The 26220-nt window shown below is 46.3% G+C and overlaps 1 protein-coding gene across 1 annotated transcript in view; it reads left to right on the forward strand.

The window, feature by feature from the left end:
* The first annotated feature begins 386 nt into the window (after window positions 1–386).
* GPC4 (glypican 4) overlaps window positions 387–26220 on the forward strand; it is a 200430-nt gene continuing 174596 nt past the window's right edge. Inside the window, exon 1 of the mRNA XM_086918699.1 lies at window positions 387–829. Within this exon, the coding sequence (XP_086774825.1) occupies window positions 682–829 (148 nt within the window). The 5' untranslated portion in view covers window positions 387–681. The remainder of the gene's footprint in view (window positions 830–26220) is intronic.

Genomic DNA, 26220 nt, shown 5'->3' on the forward strand with positions numbered 1-26220 from the left:
TGCAGGTGCACAGCTTGCACATGCCTAGAGCCAGCCCTGCTACCAGCAAAAATCTGCAGCGTCCAACACCCAGACGCTCCTAAAAGTCAAATCTCAGGGACAGAGATTTACGACGCCTTGTGTTTTGTTATCTTCGTTTTAGCTTTGTCTATCACTGTTGATTTAATCTGGGTCCGTGAAGTTTGTAAGTGACATGATGAATCCGAATCCACGATTTCACGCATCCTGAGTGAATCCACGTGCCAGGATCCGGAACTCCTTTCTCCGGGATTTGGAGCTCCAGCAGTGAATCTGTGCCTCGTTCCGGCTGAGCCGACGGCGCTCCATGTCCGGGTTTTCTCGAGCTGGTTCTCGTTGCTCCGCCTGCCGCCCATGTGCCGCTGGCTGCAGAGGAGCCGCTGCTGGGAGTGAGTACAGAGAGTGCGCAGGGCAGCCAGCAGTGAGGGAGCACAGGATCTGGAGGCACCGGGCCGGGCAGCAGCAGCAGCACCTCTCTGCAGACACTAGGACTCCCCGCCCGGCCCGTTTTATCTGTGGGAGCGATTTGACGCGGACTGTGCGCGGAACCCACAGATCACCGCTGCTGCACAAGGAGGCGCTTTTTGTTTGTTTTTTTTACTTTTCAAAACTTTTTTTTCCTCTGTTGTTTTGTGTCGGGCTGCCAGTCCCAGCGCCTCCGCCATGGTCTGCCTGCGCCTGCTTTGCACTTTAGCGGCTCTGATCGCCTCTGCGCTGGGGGACCTGAAGTCCAGGAGCTGCTCGGAGGTCCGCAGAGCCTACATTTCCAAGGGCTTTAACCAGATCGATGTTCCGAACCAGGAGATTAACGGTGAGTGTATACGTCGAGGGAAAACCACCTCCGTGCATGCAGCCCCCGTGGAAACTGGCCATCAGGTTCAAATGTCTCTGGGACCCTCATTGCCAACATCCTCCCCGTCTCTGGGCTCCCGAGTGCCGCGCTTCCGTTGGCTTGGGAATCCGACTGCGTGTTCCTCTGGTGTGCAGGACCCCCCTCCTGACTGCCAGCTGCCCCCCTTTATGGGATCCACGCTCCACTGTTGACTGCCAGCTCACACATCCTCCTGAGTGAAGACAGTCAGCCCCTCTCTGGCAGGACTTCACTATGGAGTCATCCCAAAGTGAAGAGTCCTTCCTGTCTGTCTGTTCGTGACTGTCAGCCTCCCTGTCTCTAGAATCGTGACTGCCACCCTCGGTGTTCCCAGTATCACGACTGTCAGATCCTGATATCACTGCCAGCTGTCGCTGCTACCATGACCGCCTGTCCCATGCTCATAGTAATGTCCCCAAGCTTCTCGTGTCGTGACTGCCATACGCCTTTGTTTCTAGTATCGTGATTGCCAGTCTCAATGATTATAGTATGACGATTGCCAGTCCCCGTGCTGCTAGAATTGTGACGGACTCCCTCTCCCCCCTGTTTGTAGTATCGTGACTGACCGACCCTGGTGTCATGACTGCCAAGCCTCCCTGTCTCTAGTATCGTGGCTGTGAATCTCTGTGTCTTTAGCATCACAACTGCTTACCTCTGTGCCTCTACTTTCACGAATGGCAGCCTCTGGTATCATGACTGCCTGCCTTCGTGCCTCTACTGTCACAACTGTCAGCTTCCATGTCTATAGCACCTTTACTGCCAGCCTCTGGTATCATGACTGCCTGCATCTGTGCCTCTAGTATCACGACTGCCAGCTTCCATGTCTCTGGCACCATTCCTGCCAGCCTCTGGTATCATGTCTGCCAGCCTCCTTGTCTCTAGAATCACGACTGACAACCAGTGGTATCAAGACTGCTAGCTTCACTGTCTCCAGCATCATGATTGAGTGACACCCACTGGTATCATGATTGCTAGCAGCACAGCCACTAGTATCATGACCTCTAGCTTCACTGACTACAGCATCATGACTGCCAGCCCCTAGTATCATGACTGCCAGCCTCCTTGTTTCTAGTATCGTGACTCGCAGCCTCTGGGATATGACTGCTAGCTTCAATGTTTTTTCCATTATGGCAGCTACCCTGTATCATGACTGACGGACAGCCCCTGTCTCTGGCAGCATAATTTGTTGCCAGACACCCGTCTCCCTCAGCCTGTCAGAGTGTCGGGTACCACTTCTTCAGTCGCGTGGTGGCTGCCAGCTTCCATGTCTGCAGTATCACGATATGCATGGTAGTCAAAGTCCCTGGTTCTAGCACTGGGAGTGCAAACCTCCATGTCTCTAGTATCACGACCCCTAGCCTCACATCTCTCATATCATGACTTCCAAACCTCCCTTTATCTGATATCCTAACTGGAAAACCACCCTGTCTCTTCCACCCTGGTGGACTGTCAGCCACACATGTCACTAGCATCCTCGCTACCGCAGATCCGTGGTCTCCTGAACTTTCTTTTTGACTGGCGCCCCGGGGTGCTCATCTATAGCTTTCTGTCAACCCCCTGTATGAAAGATCCTGACACGAGCACTTCTTGTCTCCAGAATCTTGCTGCCTGCCATCTTCCAGAACCCGGTCTCCAGCCTCCCAAAAGAATGTAAGCCCCCCCACCCCCCCTCGGTATCCTGACAGGACCCCATCTCTCCTTTCTCTAGCATCCTAGCTGCCAGCAGCCACTGTCTCTAAAAACTTGACTATTCTTCCCACTGGCTGACAATGAGTGGAGCCACTGAAATTATGCGGCACGGGAAGACCAAATTATGTGCCAGGTATGACTATAGTGTGCAGCAAAAAAAGGCACATTTTGCGGCGTAATACAACACATTTTGTGATAGTATGATCTAATTTTTTGTCATTTTTACATGTTAACACTGAGGGCCAGACTGGCCTGTTAGGCAAATTGGCAATTTTGGAAAAGGTGATGGACAGAGTTTCTGAATAATGCAGAATACTCCTACCCAGTCAAGAGATCAGGGCTCGATCCATCACCGTTTTTTAGCTCACTGCACCATCCCAGCTTCAGAACCTGACCATATGCAAATTAGTCTGTTCCTGTCCCAGTGCATGATGGGAACAGGGCAGACCAAACTGCCAAGCCAATTCTTATACTGGTAAGGAGACAAGCTACCGGGGACCGGTTTCTGGCATTTCAGCCCGGCTTGCTTGAATCCTGATGGTGCAATGAGCTAGGGACGTGGGTCCCAGAGCCTCCACACCACTGGAGTCAAGCTAGCCGGGCTGATGAGAGGTGTTACCTCGAAACCGGTCCGGTCCTCGGATGCTTGATTCCGGTCTGGGAAAGATATGGCTGTTGTAGTTCGGACTGGACTGTTCCCATGGGGCACAGGGTCAGAGCTGATTTGCATAAAGCCATTATCTGACCCAGGGTGGTGTGGAGTGCAAAAAACGATGGATTTAGGCCCAGATCCTTGTACTGGGGTGAATGTAAGACATTGATCTACATTCTGTCCATCAAATTGTTTTTTGTAATTTTCTCCCTGAGTGTACTGGGGTAGCTCAGACGTGGGTCCCAGAGCCTCCACACCACTGGAGTCAAGCTAGCCGGGCTGATGAGAGGTGTTACCTCGAAACCGGTCCGGTCCTCGGATGCTTGATTCCGGTCTGGGAAAGATATGGCTGTTGTAGTTCGGACTGGACTGTTCCCATGGGGCACAGGGTCAGAGCTGATTTGCATAAAGCCATTATCTGACCCAGGGTGGTGTGGAGTGCAAAAAACGATGGATTTAGGCCCAGATCCTTGTACTGGGGTGAATGTAAGACATTGATCTACATTCTGTCCATCCAATTGTTTTTTGTAATTTTCTCCCTGAGGCAAATTGGCAATGCCAGAGTGGCTGATCTCACAGATTAGTGTATTTTTTTTCTTTCTGTTTTTCTGTTTGTGGGACTGTTTTATGGTAAGCCTGTTTTTACTATTGACTTTTTTATATTACTATATAAATAATGCCTGCAGCAAGTGCAAATACATGCAGTATCCCTTACCTTGCAAAACACTTATACAGCATTTCTTTACAAGTGGAAAACTGCTCTGATTAACTAATGCGGGCCACTTTTAATTTGGTGCCCTGGCTTGTTTTCCTACTTTGACCATGTTACACTATCCGGGCAAAGGCTTCACCTCGTTAAGACCAGTTTGACACCCACATACATCACTAATCAACAGAAAGGTGACCAATCCCATTTTTGTTAAGGGGCTTGTGCTGTGTTGCAACATTAAGTGGAAAATCGATAATGGGGAAAAGGCTGCAGCTGCAATATCACATGATTCCTGTGGCCCTGGCTATGACAAACTCCTGTCTCGAGGGTCCTACTTCTCAGTTTACACTGTCTTAGTTTCCAGGGTAAACGAGTCCCCTCTCTCTAATATCCCGGCTGGCTGTTAGATTCCATCTCTCTAGTAGCCAAGCTGGCTGTAAGACTCTCTCTAGTAGCCAAGCTGGCTGTGAGACTCTCTGTCTAGTAGCCAGGCTGACTGTGAGATGCAGCTGTTTGTAGCATCCCGACTGTTCACCGCCCCTGTTCTGTGTATTCTCAGCTCCACCAATCTCTAGCATGATAATACCCCTTTGCCTGCTCTGTCCCGCCTCTCCTGTTCCATGACCCAGGCAGGCTGTCCGCTTCCCTATCTCTAAACCCAGGCTGACTGTTGGCTCACCCTGTCTCTAGACCCAGGTTGGATGTCAGCTTTCCCTGTGTCCAGCACCCAGGCCGGATTCCGGCTCCCCCTGTCTCTAGACCCAGGCTGACTGTTGACTACCCCTGAGGCTGACTGTTGACTACCCCTGACTGTTGGCTCACTCTGTCTCTAAACCCAAACTGACTGTTGACCCGCCCTGTCTCTAGATCCAGGCTGACTATCGGCTCCCTCTGTCCCACGTTCCATGACTGCTCTCCCTGTCTCTAGGCCCCGGTCGGGTGTCGGCTCTCCCTGTCTCTAGGCCCAGACAGGCCCTCCTGTATCTCACATTTAGTCTGTCCGTCCTTCCAGTCTCAAGGGCCCTGGCGGTGGGGCCTCCCTCCGTCTGGGATGGAAAAACGGAATGACACTCAAGTTGTTGAGATCCTCACACGGTTGCTTTTCCTGTAAAGTTTCTGATTTGAAGCTCACTTAAGCTTACACATACAGTACAACATCGCCGAGTGGTATATGTGTATAGTTGTGAGTAGTAAGCTCATGTATGTGGACATTAAGTATAATAAACTTGTTTTTAAATGGCAAATTGTCAAATCCTCTGCTACTGTATGTGAACTACCGAGTCAGCCTCTCCTCCCTCAATAGGATGTCTTCAATGACTGTTGTCCATGCTATAGCATGTAAGCATTATCCTGTATAAACTACCTCCTTCCACGTCCGTGAGACCCCGCCAGTCTGAGGGAGTCACGGAGGTAGATGTCACTTCCTGTGTGCAGTTCGGCAGGCGCGTGGCCTTCAGATGTTGTCCATCGTTTTCACGTAAAAAAAAAATCATCGCCCAGGTGTCTGTCCGTTGGGGGCGGCGAGAGCTAGCGCTTGGGAGGTGTGAGGGCGGAGAGGCGCAGCGGCTGCTATTACTGTGCCTGCCCGAGGCTGGCTCCGGTAACTTTCCTAGAACGGGAGCTAACCAGCAGCCCACGTCGTCTCGGGACGTGCAGTTAATGGTCAGTCGTTCTGGCCGGGACAGGGAGTACCGCTGTGTGCTGAGGCTGGAATAGCCTGTTGGGATTGGAATGGAAAATCCACCCGTGTCTGCTGCATACGCCGAGAGGAAGACAGCCGCTGGAATTTACCCCTCCACAGTGGTCTAAATTTAACACGTGGTTTACTCCAGAAATTCAGCATTTCTTTCGCAAAATGGGAGGAATTCCCATCACAACCCATTAAACGGGGCCCTTTGTCTGAGTTTACTGCGTCAGCATAAGTGGTACAGAGGTGTGCTGACCTTGTTCTTGCATTACTCATCTTCGTCTTTTGGTAATTGTTCTCCGGCAACCACTTCCTGCTTCATCTGTCCCCTGAAGGAGGGAGGGGGGAGCGCAGTAGCGTCTCTCCGCGTGTTTTCTGGTCAGCTGGAAGAGTGAACACTTTTCAATCTTTTTTTCTTTATTCAATCTTCCAAAAGCAGATTATAAAAGGTATATTAATAAAAACATCAAATTAAAAGGCAGAAATATTTGTTTTCAAGTTTTCAAAATAGCAGGGTGAGTTCGAAGTTTTGCGAAAAGTACTCTATTTTTGCCTCACTCATGCAGAGAGGAATTACCTATAGTAAAAAAAAGATAGGAAAGGAAGAAATGAGTGATAGACTAAAAAAAAGTGTCACCTCCTGGCTAGATTTGGAGATACGGCTCTTCTCAAAGGGACAGTTTAATGGGCCAGACTTTCAGAGCTCAAATGAGGGTGAAAGTGCAGCGCGGAGAGAGAGAAAAAAAGTTGAAAACCCCCGAGGGCACAGAAAAAATGCCCTTCTCTTGTTTCCAGGAGGGGAGGGGGCCGCGGACATGTTTCCTCTGCGCAGTTCCCAGGCCGGGAAGGCTGAACCGACTGGGAAATCCGAACCCCAAAAGGAGCGTTGTGCCCAGGGTCTGTCCTGGACACATTGCGCTGCTCTCCCGGCGGCGCGAGGGCCCATAAAACTGGCCCTCCAGCCGCGGGGGGAGCCCAGACGACCTGCTTCCTGCGGTGGGCCCGGGTCAGTGCACCCTGCACACGCATTGTTGCACGGGGAACAGAACTTGCCGGCTCAGAACACACTGCGGCCCTCCATACAACTTTATTTCCTTCAACACCTTTCTCGATAATTCGTTTAATTTTAATTTATTTCCCGATTCTCATCTTCATTTAAAACGTCATGTTTTTTTCGGTTTTCCTCCGTCGGCCTGGATACCCAGGCGACCGCACACTCAATTTTTTTTCACCCCCGTCCTAGTTTGAAATTTGAGTCGACTTGTTCAGCAGACACGAGAGGCCTTAGAAGGTAAAACTGAACTCGCATAACTTCGAGTGCGGCCGCAGACTGCTCAAATTCGATGTAACGACTTTTAAGTAAACGTATTTTTGTTTTAGATTCAGTGCCCCTACCCCCCACGATCCCTTTTCCAAGCCCAGACCCCCTGTAAGGCACTTTGTGACGTGGGGTTTGACCCCTAGGTTAATTGCAAATGCAATTACAGGCATTTGAAAAGAATGATTACAGGAAATCTTAATCTCTTTTGTTTCGAGATGGTCATGCAAATGAAGAAGGCTAATCCTCTGGAAGGGAATGATCGCGTTTTTTTTCTTCTTCTGCTTTCTAGGTGTTTACAAAATCCCCCCTTCAGCCCCATTCCTTCCCCCTCCCCTCCACCTCCCCCCGAGTATTATTCGCTCAGCATTCCATTCTGGAAGATTTACTGCAGGAATTGAAGCAAATGATGACAAAGTGTGCCCTGGAATGGCTGGGGGAGAGAGGGAGGGTGTTGAAGCTGGCTGCTGCCGGGGTCCGCTGCACCCAGGCCAGAAAAGGCATCTTCCGTGGCCCAGATTACAAATCAACCAGCAATGAAAAGTTGCACCAACTTTTAATGAGACCCTTTCAAGAGTTTTTATTTAGAGCCGACTCGAAGGTTTTGGAGCTCTTTACAAAAGTACATGTTACTTTACACAAGGACACCGCTTTAAAAAAATTCTATTTAGGCTCGGGGATTAAGTGATTTGCGCAAAATCACAGGCTGTTGAGCCGGCGCCGAGACTCAAGCCTGGTTTCCCAGCTCTAAAGTCGGCAGCTCTGGCCTCAACGCCACATCCTTTCCGCAGGATAGCGAAAACTTATTACCGTGGGCCTTAAACTGTAAGTAAACTACCCAGGTGTTCTAGCAGACCCCTAAAACCTACATTGCACACAATCTTAACAATTCTCTTGTTCCATCAAATCCATTGAGGGCTATTTCAAGTTTCGATGTACTCGAGCCCTTACTTTTTCATTGCCTCCACAAAAAATAAAGAATGTTATATTGATTGAAGAGTTCCTCTACACGCTTATGAAAATAATGAATGAAATGAAGATCCGGTCCTAAGTCATTGCCAGAATCTGCAGGCCTTTTCTCCAGTGTTTATTTCATAATGAAATACACAGTAGCACTTCACCACCTCAAAGTTTCTCATCTATCACGGAGAGTTTTTCGTCCACTGTGTCTAAACACTGAAACACAAAGGCCGTTGAAGTTCATGGAGGCCTTGGACTTGGGAGGGACATTAGGAAGTTTGGACACAAACATCAGAAAGCAAAAAGTAAACCACCTTCCAGAAGAAGCAGCAAAGCTACTGGCACAAAAGCGGCTGTTCGATAAAAGTTTGCCTAGTTCGAGCACCCAGGAGAGTTTCAGTTTTTGGCACTTTTTAGCCACAGCCTGGAAAGCCAGAACACTGACTTAACTCACGCTGTCTGGCTTGTCTTACAGCTTCGAGAGCCCGGTTTCTTAAAGGTAAAGCCCAACCCAACACGTATGTTTGGGATTTGCAGCCATAGCCCCCAACTTTAACACTTAATAATCGGCCCTCATCACTTCCCCCTCTCTATTTACGATCATCTGTGACACAGTGCGAGAGTGGCGCGGGTTACTTTGTTACTTGACGTCTTGTTTTTCACTGAAAATAACAAAGTAACCTGTACATTGTTTCATCTCGGAATATGTCGGAGGGAGAAAGATGGCGGCTGCCAAATGGTATCTACCTGCGGAAAAGACGATGAAGTTGCCCATTCTGTAAAATACGGAGACCAGACTCCTGTCTCCTTCCAGGCTGTGTATTTAGACCTGGCGCCATTTGCAAAGTTAGATTGCAGTGTGCGTTTACGTCACGTTACTGGCGTTAGAGTGAGGCGGCGCGCGCTGCAGGTTATCTCACCCCTGGCACTGGGAAGCGAGTTGATTGATGCCTGTATTAGGGGCAGTGGAAAGAAAGGTAAACATTTAGTTCACAGAGTTTGCCATTTGCTGTCGCGGTGTTTGCAGGGGGAGGGGGGTTATCTGTCGTAGATTAGCCCCTGCTTGCCCTTGAGTTGTCTTTGTTTTAGAGTGGTGTTTCTGCACGTAACTCCCCTCGGTGAAACCTGAAACCCTGAACTCTGCTTCTCCCCCCCCCCCCCCCCCCCCCCGTTCCCCCATCTTGTACGCACACACCTGGAAAAAAGCGGACCATATTCCACCTCCGCGTGAGAGGGGCCTTGCTCGGTCGCTTTAACGACATCTCCTCTCTATTACCCGTAAGAGCGAAAAAAAAGAGCCAGACTGAAATTGTAATAACCGATTTAATATTTTCACAATTCGTAGAAACAGGATCGCCTTAAAACAGAATAAATAATATTCTAGGTAAACAGCTTCAGGACATTGAAACTGTTACTAATGGGCTCCCACCAGAAGCATTTTTTGTTGGTTTAATCCCTCATTCCTTCCCAGGACCACTGCTTTTATTTCCCATTTTGAATGACCTAGTGGACTCCATTCTCCGCCGAAACAAAGGACGGGCCTTTTTAACCAGAGTCCCTCGAGAGACCACCAAGGACTCCGGGTCAGACTCTGCCATTTCGCACCGCTTTCAACAGTAGCAAAAATGCATGACTGAATGGCTAAAAATGCAGAGTGTTGGGGGCATTCATTGGCGTCCAGGGCACTGTCACAACACAGACAGGCCCAAGTCAATACTTTCCCACTGATCCCATTTTGAAGGTCTGCTTTGGTTCCTTCTTTCCCATTAATGAATATTTAAACCTTGTAATAGCAGGAAGATAAAAATGCACAAAGGGAAAGCACTTCATGCAGTGAAGGCCAACGGAGGTAGGGAGAAGTGCAAGGAGAACTAAAACGGTGTGAGTGTGGTGGCGGCACTTAAAGTCTCTTCAGTCACAGTGAAAGTTGCACTTTGGCTGTTTCAATGCAGTGTTGCAAATCAAATGACCCCCGGGGTGTAAGGCCAGTATCTCTGACGAGCCTATAGGTATAGGGTGAGTTGAGATACTTGTATTACCTCTGGGTGGCACATGTATGTGTGGGATTTTTCTTTTTTATTTCTACATAACAATACAATAGATTGGTGGGTTAATGCACACACTGCACACGTCTATTCAGTTGCGTGTCCAACATAGCCTAACTGCAATGGCAAATCCACTTTAATAAATAGACCAATAGTGATGCCAGTAAGGTTTGTCTCGATGTTCCTTCGCCTCTCTGCAGTCTTTACATCCCTAACCTGTTTCCTTCGTTTAATAAAGACTGATGTTGCCTGGCTATTAGTTACATACCATGCGTGTTTCTGGTCTTCCTAATAGGACAATGAGTCAAGTGTCCATCAGAGGTTTCTTATCTCTTTCAGTAAGAGTGCTTGTGGGGTACCCCAGGGCACTTCACCCGGCTCCCTGCTGTTTATTGTAAACAGGAGTCCTCATTTTAACCTTCTGAGAGCCTCTAGTATCAGTTTTCACATCTATGTCCAGGATGCTCAAATGCACCTCAGTGCCGGGCCCCTCTGCAGCCTGTGGATGGGAGTCTGCACCTGTGCAGCATCTCGGGTCTTTGGCAGATGGGGAGGATACACCTTCACCTTCGATTTAACTAATTGTTTTGTTTACTAGACTACTGTGCGTCATAATAAGGTACCTTAAATAAAAGTGCTTTATACAAAGAGTATCGCTTGACTCTTGAGGCATAGTCATTTTTGTGTGACTTTTGCCTGTAATTCTGTGCATTGAGCCTAGCACTGAGATGATGGTCACAAGTAGTTGACTTGTTGTTGAATTACTGTGTGGACTTAGCTTCGTTAGAAACAAGTCTGTCCCAATCATTAGTGGCCATTTTATATTTTTGTGAAGTTGGGAGGCTTGCACAATAAATATTGGCAAAGCCAATAGGTCTGGGTTTAATAAGCGAATGCATGTACAGTTAGCAAATTATGTAGCACAACAGATGGGAGGGACGAAGAAGGTAAAGTAGTCTCCCATGCAGATCAAGGGAAGCCCTAGAGTGGAGACCGTAGGAAACGGCCAAGCAGCCAATAGTATCAGATGAGAGACAAATATTCCACTAGGCTCAGCCAAGATGTAGTTGACAAACCCTAAAGCCAATGGCTGAGAGGGACTCCCTGAAGAAAGCCAGTAACTGGAAGGGGCACACACAAAGCCCATGTTATAAGCATTGTTAGCAATAGATCTGTTTGTTGACAGCTGTCCTATAGACCTGTTAGCTCTTCCGTTTAAGAACATACTTTTAATGGTGAAGACATTTCAGCAACATTTCTTTAGCACCAAAGATGAGAGACTGGTAGTTGTTGAGTTCCCCCAGACACAGTTTTCTTATAGTTGTGTTGGAAGGATTTTTCTCCTGCTTACCCTAGAAACCATATATAGTTATATTGTCTACTGTAACCTGTTTCTAACCTCCCCTCCAGATCCAACAGCTGTCAGGCTTAAGCAATCTTATTCACACAATCTAGTCCTATATGGGTCTCACCGAGGTGGGATCTTAGATTGCCTAATGATAATCTTCTCTGCTGTTCTAATTATTATCATATGAGCTATCAGATGGAAAAAAAAACACTTCGAGGAAGCCCAAAGCATTTGATAATCTAATTTCATTTAAGGCACTAGTTCAGAGTTTATTAGCTGTGATTTAGTTAAAACCATTAAATGAAATACGATCATACTGTTTAACTTGTACACAACCAGTTAAAAGAATAAGAACATTCTAGAACTAAGGTCACTTCAGCAAGAATCCTGATTATTCATGTGTAAAGTGTTAGTGCCTGAACTCATTTACAGTTGAGATTAGATCAGATAGGAACTGTCTAAAACTTAGATCACTTAACCAAAAGGCCTGTTTGTTCACTTAATACACATTATAAAGTTCTAGTGCTTGGGTTCATCAAATAAGTAGACTTGATGCTCTTTAAACTCGTTATTTGATTTATAAAAACTGTACGTATTTTTCACATGCTGTGATTGTGTGTCTTTTGCAATTGTGAGTCCCGCCATCAAAATTCAGTTTAGGGGCGGAATACATTACATATAAAGAACTATGGTAAATGATTGGTTGCCACGCGTCACTAGCTGTTGCTGTCTGCTCGGTTCTACTGCCTTCTACTCCGACTAGAGCAGTCACATTTCTGATAGTTCCTACAGAACATTTAAAAACGAATCTTTTTTCTGTAGCACATCTCTGGATGTCCTAGTCCCCTTGTCGCAGACCCCTAGATGGGCAATTGGAAACACGTAAGATTCACTAGAAAGGAAACGTACAGGACACTTATAGATCCTTCCTCTCGCTGTCTTGCCTTGACGTCTGCGCTTCTCTCGCACTTTTGCCCAACCTGCTTTCTCGCTCTCCTTCATTTGCCCGCAATCCCTCTTTCATGAAGCTGCTGCTACTTTTTTAACCTTTTCCCGAGGATCACATTCCAGAGGAGCTGTGATGAATAACTCTCTTGTTGTAGTAAACAATTGCAGGTCCACAAGAGTAATTATGATGGAAATGCAATTTAAAACCCAATCTCGCAGGGTGTTCAGCCTCTTAATTGCAGAGCAGAAACCACCTCATTCATAGCTTAAAAATGATCCCCGTGCCTTCCCCACCCCTTCGTCGCTTCATACAGCACACATATGCTCTTACATTGCGGACACAAAGGGCACACCATATGACGGGGTGTCACGTTGCCTGGTAAACCGGCTCGGCTTTAAGAAGGGTAGGCTGTATTATGGCAGATGTTGCTATTTTCTCAATGGTGTATTTTGAAAATTAAACCACAACAGCTGGGGTCAAGCTCTTAAAACAAAAAAAAATCTTTCATCAAGAGCATGCAAAAAAACAGGTAGTGGCAGATGTTGTGTTGAAACCATTGCTGTCACATTTAAAGGAAGCAGTCCCAGCACACATTATGATCAGCAGATTTTGCATGCTGTGCCACAAGCTTGTTCATACGACGGTACTCCAGCAGAACTGACACAGTTTCTGTGGACCTGGCAATGAAGCCTTCAGACTAGCTGAACCTGAAGCTACCTTGGTGGTCTGTCTTTGATTTATGGAGCTACACATGCCTTACAATAGGTTCTCTATTCCAAGAACTCTGAGCTGCTCATCGGTTACTCATAGCTTTGAGCAATACTCTTCATTCATCCAAAGACTTCCTGTGCAGTATTAACAACCTCTAGCTATTATTGTGCAATGTGTGGACACACCTTACTGAGTGAAGCCAAACACTCCCATCTCCCAGAAAACACAGAGAGATGCCAGACAGCCTGCGAAAATTCAGTCAAAGCATAAAGCAGCATCTGTCTCTTTCTGGTGCATAACTTGTCACAGGCTCTAATGTGCACAAAAAATGTGTCATCCTACCCAGCATTGGTGTAGTAAGTAAAGCCATAAGTCTGCTTCATTAGGCCCCTACTACTCTTGTAATGAGACTCCTGCTGCACTACTGGCAGTTATGCCCCTGACCAGTCGTTGGGTTGCAGACTGCGTACACACAGATCCACTTGGACCATGCTCCGTGAATGGGCCAGGACACTACCCATGGAGTCTGCAGCAGATGAGCAGTTGCAGAGGCTCATGATGAGTTTGAGGAGTCTAGCACTATTCATTGCAAAATGTGTTTTGCTCACAAATTGTGGGGCTGCTGTGTGTCATGCACTTTTCCGCTGCACAATACTATAGCTTAGTTCTTGTCCGGATGAAATTGGGAATTGTTCGTTTTTGTATAATTATATGGAACTGTTAATGTTCTGGATTTGCTCTACCAAGCTACCGCTCTATGAAGGAGAGTCTACTGATAGACATTTACAGGTGTTTCTACTCTCAATAAAGTAAGAGTTAACATGCTGTTGTTGCTCATGTTACAAGTTTGATAGGTGGAGTAGTGGTTATCTTAAATTTACTAACACTGCACAATTGTACACGCTTCCTAATTTATCTGGTCATTTCTGTTGTTCTTTGAAAACAAATACATATTTCTGGGACAAAACACATTGACCTCCCTTGTGGAAGGTGCAAAGGTTCCTGCCTATCAGTTTGAAAGCCTACCTCTGGACCCTTGACCCACTGGGCAGTTTAACTCAATCATATTTAGTGGATCCTGTACATCAGGAAAATCATGCCAGAATGAGCCTCCACCAGAGCACTCTGGTCGAGAACTGAGTAGGGCGCCATTTACATGCAAATCCTGCCTTGGTCCCCGCCACTGTAGAACTGGTGCTCATCAGACCTCAGGAAAGGTTGGAGCACTTGACTAAATGATTGCTTAGAGGTAGATGGGTGGGGAGCTCTCCATTTCCTCCAAGCACTCAACATACTCTGAATGGCAAGCAGCTGGTCCATCAAGGAACACAATGAACGACCAACGAGAGGGACTGCTCTATCTTCCATGGCTGATTACAGAAAAAAGCAAAGAGAACCAATCACCCTTCTTGCAGTAATTATTATATGCATTAGTAATATACAAGCCAAAAGCAGTTTCAGCTTGACATATCTAGATGTAATCTCTCTTCATAGAAATGTAAAGAAAACCGCACCAGCAAGGATTAAAAAATCCCTATGATGACGTACTGGAGGAAAACACAAAAGACACACCAGCAAGGATTAAAAAAATCCCTATGATGACGTACTGGAGGAAAACACAAAAGACACAAATTGGCAGTAATCTTGAGGGTCAAGAAGATAAAAACAAAATCACCTCCACGGGTTAAGGACATCTTATAACCAACCCCACAAAGTAACCAGAAATGATTTTTAATGGAACTTCTTCAATAAACACTCGCTCAACATCCTGCGATTCTGGGCAAATCACTTACAGCCAGATTCATGAAGCAGAAATCGGCTCGCAAAGGGCCAGATTCTGAGAATCTGGCCCTTTCCGAGCGCTATTTTTGCATTTGGGATTAATCATCCCAAATGCAAAAATCGCAATTCTAAAAGTCGCTAAATTGCGAATAATTGCATTTAAGGAATCTCAATTTGAGATTCCTTAAATGAAATTCATGAACCATTTAAAAATTGCGAATTCGCAATCTGGGGCCGCTATTTACAGCGAAGTCTGACTACGTGGTAAATAGCGAAAACTTAGAAAAATGCACTTTAGTGCATTTTTCTAAGTTGTATGTTACACACACACATGTCCTTTGGACATGTGTGTGCACAACACCAGTGTACATTACCATTTCACAGGGTGTCCTTTATACACCCTGGCACCCTTGAAATCGCTTCCTTATTTGTGATTAGCAATTAGCGAATCGCAAATAAGGAAGCTGTAGGAATCGCAATAAATATTGCGATTTCTACATGAAACCCGTTTTGCGAGTCTTTAATAGCGATGCCTTAATAATCGCTAATAAGGACTCGCAAAACATGACAATGATGAATCTGGGGGTTAGTCTCCCTGTGCCTAACAAAAATGAATGTGTCCTTCTGTTACGAAACTGGTGCTATGTAAAGCGCTCTGATAACCGGTTTCTCGGATCTAGTTCGAGCTATATAAAACACAATAAATAAATAAAGCTGCTTATTTAACTCTTAATCTTCAGATGTTTTATAGTCCTGACTTAATCGCTGGCCACCAGAAACAATGCACAATGGACGCATGCGCTGTTCCATTGGTTATAAACTAGATTGAACACTTTTCTCAAATTGATTGGATTAGAAGAACAGAAAGAAACCATCTGCTAGTCAAATAGAGGGGCCTTCTGTACGTTTTACCATCTTACTGTATTTGGATGTCTACACTGCTGTTTTTTTGATGGCTACATGCATGCCTTCGTAGCATAAAATGGAGCTGCTGGGCGATGTTCCCTAAAAAGCGGAAGATGCACACCTGGTTTAGTGCACTCAATCACATATGACTCTTCTTGTCTCAGTTCCAAAATATGCCCTGCCCGAGTTACGGAAACCATGATGTAAACTTTTTTGGAGAAGGTACAACACCTCATGATGATCTTGTATTTTTTCTGAATGGCAAACATTCAAATGTATGCCTGAGCCGGTTATTTTTCGCTGTCTGGAAGGTAACGCATGAATTTTGCGCACTGTCTTGTTACTATTGTGTTTTTGTGTGTGTTCATGCTCCCACCTCAGACTGCCACATATTTTCTTTCATGTAGCCTAGTTTCTTCACTTCAGCCTTTGTACTGGCTATTGTGGCCTTACTTTGGCAGTAACGTACAATGCAGGTGGGTATTTTCTAACGGGGTGATGAAGAGAAAGGGGTTGGCATGCCTAAGGCAACCGAGACAGCTCTTACCTTTTCCTGATCGCTGTTACTTGCTCAAATCATTAGGTTGCAGCATACTACCCTTTGTAGACAGGCTTCCGGAGGCACTGTTTTTTTTTTAAAAACTGAAAAGCATGATCTGTTTTAGGACTTGAGACTAACTATTCCATAGTTTTGTTATAGCATCAGGCCTTATCTTCGGGGAACTGTGGAATGGTCTGCTGACTTATTTCATAACTAGAAAAAGTATTTCTCTGAAGGTCTCTTGTTTTTGAATGTAGTTGTAGGCACTAAGTTTCGGGATGCTTATTTTCCTAAGGACGGAAAAACAGATATCTTGCTAAATTTATGCCACGGAATATTGCACAGTGGACATCATCTGACTAGTAGGATGCATCGGAGCACACCTACTTCGTTGGTCTCTTATCTTTCTGTGGAAGGACCAGAGGTGGTTCCTACTCTAGTGCTTTGCGGGAGCCTGCTTGGTGTCTTTTGAAGCGCCCGAATGATTGAGCTTGTTCCTGATATTTTGCCTTGGAATTTGCAGGGCATTGCATCTTGTAACACTTCTATCCATTGTACCATTTTGCGTCATGTGGACGTTGTGAATTTTAACATTCTGTTTTTCCTTTGCTGCCAAGGATAATCATATTTGCAATATCTAATCAGCAGAGCGTGAATGTAAACCCACCTATCGTTGCCTCCTTTTGAGGTGCAACAAAGTACCTTATGCCAGGTGCTGCACATTTACCCCTGACTTGATCTAGGAACTATGTGAAAAGGTATACAGCCTAATAACACCACTCTTTGTTTGCAACAAAAGGTTTATTTCTGGAGACTATGGGGCCTGATCATGAAGGTGGTGGGACCAGCACCCCGTCAGAGGCGGTTTCACCTCGATCGGACAGTGAAGGTCCCCCCGCTACATTACAATGGCGGGTAGAAGGTTGGCAGTCGAAGAGACTGAGCCACGCATTGGACGGGCTCAAGAAGCCCATCAGTGCGTCGGAGAGATTTAAATCCCTGTGTCTAACAGTGGCCGTGCCTGCTCGGGTACGCTGTAGGGATTACATGTCCCTTTCTGCCAGCCGTTTCATGGCTGTTAACCCGCTATGAAATGTCCTGGCAGAAAAGGACTTTGGTGGCCCTAGCCCTTCCTCCCCTGCTTCGCTCCCCAGCAGAGTGGTCGCTCCCTTGCCTCCCTGGCGATCTGCGGTATCGTTGTGTGTATCATTGTGTGTTATTGAAGACCTGCAGCGTGCCCTGCCTGCCGCTTTTGCCAAGACTTAACTGATATCGCGCCTGCTTGCCGCTCTGTTCGAATTTACTTAATAACGCGCCTGCTTGCCGCTTTGTGTACATTTTACTTGCAGGGCGCTCGCTTCCGCTTCATAGAAACTTCATTTGTGAGGCGCCTGATTGCCGCTTTGGAACGCTTATCTTGTAGCGCACATTTATCAGTGTTTGGAAGCATTTCCATTGCACCAGCGCATTTCGCCCCAAGCGCTCCGCTCCGCTGTCCCCTACGCAGCCATTTTAGTTGTTGTTGTCCTCCTTCGTCACCCGCCCTGCCTCCCAGCTGAGACGCCCTCGCCCCTCCCCCTCCACCATCCATATATGACAGCTAATCCCGCGCGCAGCGTCAACGCGCAGCGTCAACGCGCAGCGTCCGCGCCCAACCCGCGCCGAAGGTGCGCCAAAGGTAAGCCCGTCTACGCCCGTCTGCGCCTGGACCGCGCCCAGCGCCAGACCCCCTGGTCCCCGCGCTGCCCAGCCCCCCCGCTTTACCTACGATGCCGCCGCCCTCCTAGCACTTAACCCCGGTCGCGCCCCCAACTGCGTCCAAGCCGCTCCCGGACGCACCCATGGTCCGTTCTCCTGCTACTCCTGCAAATTCAGCGGCACCGACAACATCTCCGCTACGACCACACCACAGATTCCCGACCCCAACCACCTAGAATGCATCCTTCTCAACACCCGCTCGGTCCACAGGCACGCCATTGACCTTTGGAACCTACTAGACACCATCTCTCCTGACGTCGCATTCCTCACGGAAACATGGATGAACGCCTCCTCCGCCCCTGACATCGCCATCGCTATCCCTGATAACTATAAGATTACACGCAAAGACCGCACCGACCATACAGGAGGAGGAATCGCTATTGTCCACAAGAAATCAATCCGCATCTCAACCAGCTCTGACGCCAACCTCGCCAACTCCGAACACCTTCACTTCCAGATCCACATCGACCCCAAGACCACACTCAGAGGCACCCTCCTCTACAGACCTCCAGGACCCCGCGCAAAATTCAGTGAAGACCTCACAGACTTCATCACCCCACACGCGCTCCCCTCCAAAGACTACATCCTTCTGGGAGACCTCAACTTCCACCTCGAAAAGAGCAACGACCACAACACCACCACCCTCTTGGACAACCTCGCCAACCTCGGACTTAAACAATTGGTCACTTCCCCCACCCACATCGCAGGTCACACACTCGACCCCATCTTCACCTCCAGCAACCATGTCTCTTTCAACCACACTACGGAGCTCATCTGGACTGACCACAGCTGCGTCCACTTCACCTACAACAAGCCGAAACCCATCATCCACCTCCAACCAGCTCTACAAAGAAACTGGAACAAAATCACCACGGAGCAGATCTCCACATCGCTCCTTCAAACCTCCCCAGCCCTCTCTTCTAACGCCAACGAAGCCGCCTCCAACCTCACCCTCTGGTTATCCAACACCGCCAACACCTTAGCTCCACTGAGAAAACGCCAACACAAACTTGGCATCAAGAAGGCCTCATGGTTCAACGATGACCTCAAGAAACTATGCCGCTCCCTTGAAAAGGCCTGGAAAAAAGACTCATCCACCAGCAACAAGGACGCCTTCAAAAACGCCATCCGTACTCACCACCAACTGATCCAAAAAGCCAAGAAAACAGCATTCAAGAATCGACTCGACAACAACGCCCACAACAGCAAGGAACTTTTCAACATCGTCAAGGAATTTTCCAACCCCTCGGCCAACTCCAACGACATCACCCCCTCTCAAACCTCTGCGACTCCCTAGCCTCTTTTTTCCACAACAAGATTGCTGACATCCACAACAGCTTTGACAACCAACCCGAAAGCCAACCCACCCTACCATCAGCTGACTATCTTCCCCCCGTTAACACCCTTAACGCCTGGAACCCAATCTCCACTGAGGACACCATCCGCCTGATGAATTCCATCCACTCTGGATCCCCCACAGACCCATGCCCTCACCACATCTTCAACAAAGCAGACTCCGTCATAGCTCCGCACCTCCGAGACGTCATCAACTGCTCCTTCACCACCGCCACCTTCCCAGAAGACTGGAAACACGCCGAACTCACCGCCCTTCTGAAAAAACCAACAGCAGACCCCACCGAACTCAAAAACTACCGCCCCATCTCGCTTCTTCCATTCCCGGCCAAAGTCATCGAGAAAGCTGTCAACAACCAGCTCGCCGCCTTACTCGAAGCCAACAAATCCCTCGACTCCTCACAATCTGGCTTCCGTGCCAAACACAGCACTGAGACCGCCCTCATCGCAGCAACAGACGACATTCGAACTCTACTGGACAATGGAGACACAGTCGCTCTCATCCTCCTTGACCTCTCTGCAGCCTTCGACACAGTCTGCCACAGCACCCTTTTACAGCGCCTCAGAAACATCGGAATCCAAGGAAAGGCACTGGAATGGATCACCTCGTTCCTCTCCGGAAGAACCCAGAGAGTCCGCCTCCCACCATTCAAGTCCGAGGCCTCTGAAATCATCTGCGGCGTACCACAAGGATCCTCACTCAGCCCCACCCTCTTCAACGTATACATGAGCCCCCTCGCGACCATCGCCCGCCAACACAACCTCAACATCATCTCTTACGCGGATGACACTCAACTGATCCTTTCTCTCACCAAGGACCCCAGCACTGCCAAAACTAACCTACACGAAGGAATGAAAGAAGTCGCCGAATGGATGAAAGCAAGCCGTCTGATACTGAACTCAGACAAAACAGAAGTCCTCATCTTAGGTACATCCCCCTCCGCATGGGACGACTCCTGGTGGCCGGAAGCCCTCGGAAAAGCACCCATCCCGACAGACCACGCACGGAACCTTGGCGTCATCCTAGATTCTTCACTCTCAATGAACAAACAAGTCAGCGCCGTATCCTCTTCCTGCTTCAACATCCTTCGCATGCTCAGAAAAACATTTCGCTGGATCCCCACCGAAACAAGGAAAACAGTCACCCACGCTCTAGTCACGAGTCGACTGGACTACGGAAACACCCTCTACGCAGGTACCACCGCTAAACTCCAGAAGAAACTACAACGAATCCAAAACGCCTCAGCCAGGCTCATACTAGACATCCCACGCAACGAACACATCTCTGGTCACCTTAAAGACCTCCACTGGCTACCCGTCAATAAGAGGATTACTTTCCGACTGCTTACCCACGCACACAAATCACTCTACGACATCGGTCCAGATTGCCTCAACTCTCGACTGTCCTTTTACACCCCCCCCCCGCCAACTTCGCTCTTCCAGCCAAGCATTCGCCACTGTCCCTCGCATCAACAAAACCACCATGGGAGGCAGATCCTTCTCATACCTGGCTGCCAAAACATGGAACTCACTCCCCGCTTACCTTCGCCTCACCCAGAATCACCTAGCGTTCAGAAAGCAACTTAAAACGTGGATATTTGACAAATAATCCTCCTCCCCTCCCTAAGCGCCTTGAAACCCTCTGGGTATGTAGTGCGCTATATAAATGTTATGACTTGACTTGACTTGACCCTTGAGTTCTGGGGGGCGCCTATGGTACTCCCCTACATATCCCTTAACCATGTGTGCCTCATAGTGCAGGGATATGCAAAATGTGTATTTTGTGTACTGTAGCGTGTGCTTGCAGCCCGCAGCACATGCCGCAATACAAAACATACACATTGCGACCGCCTTGAAGACGGTATGGCGGGACCACCGACAGCTAGTCGGGCGGTTCCATTTTCAACAGGATGGCGGTCAGATGAAAGTCCGACCGCCATCATATTCAGGCCCTAAGTGAGGTCCTGGCATGGTTTGTGTTAATAAAACAATTGAAAATGAGAATACATATTATAATTATTTTATTTAAAATCATCAACCAGCAAATAGGTGTTCACCTCCAGATAAAATTTGATGGCTGGTGATGAGAATAAACACTGTAGCAACGAGATTGCTAAAAGTCAGATCAATGATTTGTCAAAATGTATTTGACTACAATTAAATACTTGAATGAATGCAGAAGTAAAGACAACGTTAAACTATGAACAAAATAATCAATTTATTGTCTGGTATAGCACCACCTGTATGTTTGTCTCTATAACCTATCTCTAAATGATTAGAGATTTCTTAGTAATTTATCTCATGAGCGACTAATATGCAATGATGGCACATGTCTAGTTACTGGTTTGGCCCATTTATTTTAATGTACTCACTCATCATAACTAAAAAGATTCTCACTGTGGACCCCACACAACATGTCAGTGGCAAAAATCATCATATCTTAGTAGGACAGCCTCACAGCACTGATCTATGAGTTAGCTTCATGTCTATTCACTACTTCAACCATGTCTCCTTAACTCAACATCTTCTCACAATCCACTTTAATCTATAATCAGAAAAATCTCCACTCTTGGTTCTTCTTCTGTCTTAACTTATGAAAACACCAACTTTTCTTTATCAACACACCATACCTTGACCCGCCGCCCCTCCTCTACAAACTATGCTCCGCACCTATCCTTCTGCAGTATCTTCTACTTCCCTGGTAATGACCTTGAACGACACCCAACACTTCTTCTCCGTTGAGGCCTTTCTTACTCCTTGTTCTATCCCTTTGCTTGATGTTTTTCTCCCCTACAGAAATCATATTTGACATTGGCTATACTAGGAAACACGGTGGAGGCTTTGCTAACGTATCTAAAATACATTTTTATTTTTTATTTAGATCTTTAGTCTACTCTAAAAAGAATTCTCCATCAGATTGTTTGTCCCCCAGCTTCTTTTCCAAAAAAAAGAATCTGCCTCCATTTACGTTTACTCCTCTAACAACCATCTTGATTTTCATTTATCAAACGACCGACTAATTTATATTTCTCTTACTGCAATCTTACATCTTTCAATAGTTACATGGACAAACGTGTTGGACAAGCGCCTCATCTCGTTAATAAATGTCCTCCTGTTTTCAGATTCCCCCATCACATTTTTTTTCCTGTACTGAAGCTGGTAACATTGTAAACCCTGTAATATCTCATCTCATGCCCCCTTTCTCTCTTCTTTTTATCCCAGTGCCTTTTGTCAGGTTGAACGACTTCCCCCACCCCCAGATTTTACCACTCATCTTTGACTTCAAAGACCTCTTGCCCCAGACTATAGATGACCATATGCAGGTCCTAACACCCATCCCCTTCCCTGACCTTGCTATCTCCTATTAGTACCATATCAAGAGTTAACTTTACTACACACACTGTTCAGAAACCAATACTCTGCATTGCTTTCTAGACTGTAAAACTCCAGATAGCAACTTGAGTAGTCTCTAAATGCTCCATCCCTTGTAGCAACTCACCGTATTCATCATAATCCTGCTTGTCTACAACTTAGAACTTTAAAGCCCCACACCCCAGTATCTTTATGGCTCTGATCTACTGTCTTTAAGACTGTTGCTAAGACACAACAGTCTTACTAATTGAATCTTGTTACTATCACCTTCAACTAATTGCAGGGATGGTGTATATTTTGGTTTCTTGTTTTTACTGCAGGTGGTGTATTTTTTGTTTTATTCCTTGGTAACTTTCTAAAAGACGCCAACAACTCAACACCGAGAAAAATAGATAACTCGAATTCATGGCTGATGGCTCAACTACACATCTGGTTGTCGCTAAATTAATGTTAGAACTGCTATTTCTTTTTTTGTTGTCTTTTATTTGTATACTCTCTGAAAAAGCATATTTTCATGAAGGAAATCATATGGACCAATTTGCACCAACTAGCCTCTCTTGGACACCAAAACATATCATCATGTGATGTCTATTGTAACTTTCAAGCGCATTTGAAGCAGATGCAAGAAGAGCGTGTACCCCGTCCCGCTTTGTGACAGTCGGAGTAGATTTTGTTTTTGTAGTTACTGCCATGGACTCGGTGGTGCAGTTATGTTGTTTACAAGCGTCGGAAGCCATTTTGCAACTGCACAGGAAGATTGTAAACATCCACCGGTCTCTTGCTTCATACTCTTCATCCGTGCTACACATGGTAATTGGTGCACAGTGTGTTTGTACCTCATAATGATTGTTTGTGGAGCAGTCCTGAGGCCTAGGCCTATAATACATTTAAGCTGCCATCTTTCAGCGGCTGTAGGTTAGGAACATGTTCCAGCGAGCCTGCCTCTGCATCTCTACTCAACAAATGCTTTTTCTTTTACAAGATGCTAATTCAAGGTTTATATAATATACCTACTAACACTTGAATTGAACATTCTAATGTCTACAGAGCTTGTCATTAATTTACTGGATAAAATGTGTACATTATTTCAACGCTAGAGATAAGGCATGTGCTCTTCGAACACGTGAACCAAACAGGGCAACTAACAAACAGTAGATCAGCCTCTCAGAGGGCATCCTCGGTGCTGAGCTGTGATAACATACATGACCTATGGCAAGGGCCACTGGAATTGTGCGATTGTGTGGACGGACCATGGCTATTTTTGCGTATTTGCCGCATTTGCCACATAATCTGCAGATTTTAACCCAAAAAAAAGCTGTTTCTAGCCTAAACGTTTCAAAAAGTATTAGAAATGCAGCGACATGTGTTGCAGCACAGTGGAAGGCCCTCTGCAAAGCTTGACCGGTCACATTTATGTTGCTTATTGCTGTATTTCAGAGATAACCTGGAACTAATGTGGTGCAACTAAAGCACATACAGTGTTTGCAAATTAAAAAAATGACAAAACAGTGAGGCAATACTATTACAAACTGTGCCACATTATGCTGCATAATTAGCTTTTTCTTGCCGCATAATTTACTCAACCCTGACGCTTAATTTTGCCCCCTACTGACGCATAAATCCAGTGGCCCTGCGTATGGCTGACTCTCAGTTGCTCTCAGTTTGATTTTGGTCAAGACTGCTTTTACTCTGTAGCCTGGAACAGACTTAATTCATTCTTAATATGTCCGCTTCAAATGATGAATTACGAGAGACATCACAAGTCACTTTAATATTATGAATGAGCCACAGCTTTATGTATATTTAGTGTAATAAAGGGTTTCTTAAAAAAAGTGAAGGCTCGCTAGCCTACGGGGCTGTGAGTAGAAGTCATTCTTATAGCTTGGTCTTTTACAGACTGCAGCAAGGCGTGTATAAATCATGCCTACATGCATATTTTTAAACCGCAGCAAGGCACTTTAACCAGGCCCGCTGGAATTATGCAGTTCTGCGGCTGCTGCGTTTTCCACAGAATTATTGACTAGCCACACCTGCCACATAATCCATCACCTGCTGCATCATCTGCACATTTAAAAACATGTTTTAAATACAATCGGATTAAAATTGAATAAATGTGCTACTACTTGAGTTGCCACCCAGTGGCAAGCCTTTTGGCACACAGAGGCAAGTCACCTTTCAGCTGATGACTGCTGTATTTATGTGATAAACGGAGACTAAGGTGAAACTATGCCCAGGTGGAGATAACATGTGCCTAAATGATGAGAGTGAAGCAAAGCTGCTCCAAAAATTTCTGCTTTGCGCTCCATAAGTTGCCATTTCATGCTATATAATTTAATCAACTCTGCCACATAATGTTGTTCTTTCGTGGATTATAATTTCGGTGGCTGACTATAGCCCAGGGCCCGTGAATATATTTCCAAACTGCGGCAAGGCACCGGCGAATTGTCTATTCCATATATTTTTTAACTGCAGTAATTCATGCAGTGCTTGAAATGGATAAATAGAAGTGCAGGTACTCTGTACCAGAGTACCTGCTTGTTTTCTGAGAAGTGCTGGTACTCTCCAATTAAAAGTATCATGTCTCTCTTGAAACGTACAAGTACTCTCCCTCTCAAAATTTAAAAGTGCAGGTACTTCATACCGGACAGTACCGGACCATTTAAAGCACTAGTTTCATTGTAATAATATAAGGTAAACGATAAATATCTTCGCCCTAGACGAACTGTACATGGTAATACTATTTAAAAAGAGCTAAAAGTCTTGTTTCCGTTTTCATGTGAGGTTCTGCATCTGTTTGTCTCTTTATTGGCTTTGCATCCGGTACCAATGATGGTTTTTGTCTGGTAAACCTCCTCAAAAGCGTTTCTACAGTATCACACATTCCAAACAGGGTGATTAGTTCTCCATTGAGTGCAGTTTATCTGTCGCGTAAAATGATGGCGAATTTAGTGGAAATGGTAATTGATTCACATTGTGTCAAGAAATGGGTTTGCATTAAATATGCTTCAGAGCGATCAGTCAGTCTCATCCCGCTGCCACAATCCAGTTTTAAACTGCTGTCTGCAGAGCGGAAGGATGAGTGGCGCATACACTGGTGGATATGTACCAGAAGCCTTGTTAAGATTCATGGCACTCGCGTAGATTTGCATAATGAGTACTTCAGTTGAAGAAATGACACTCTTGACACAGCTGATGCTCTGACAGGTGTGAAAGTGCTCAGTCTGCCATTTACCACCCAGGAGGTCCTCCTCAGACCAGGAACGGAGGATTGTTCCATCAGCATCATTATTTTGATGCACGTTCATTGCAATTCCTAGAAGTCCCCACATAAAGGACCAAATGGGGCCTTCAGTGTCTTGCATTACAGGACTTCTGACCCAACACCATCTCCTCAAAAATGCCCCAAAAAGGACATGGAGCAAAAGCGAGGACTAATATGGTGGGGATGAAGTCCGAATATGATCACCATCATAATAATCTCCCCCCAATCCGGTGCACAGAAAATGCATTTGGTCATCAGAGCAAAGATTAGGAAAATCTTTTTCAGACAA

Source organism: Lissotriton vulgaris, chromosome 4_1, assembly GCF_964263255.1.
Source record: "Lissotriton vulgaris chromosome 4_1, aLisVul1.2, whole genome shotgun sequence".
NCBI lineage: Eukaryota > Metazoa > Chordata > Amphibia > Caudata > Salamandridae > Lissotriton > Lissotriton vulgaris.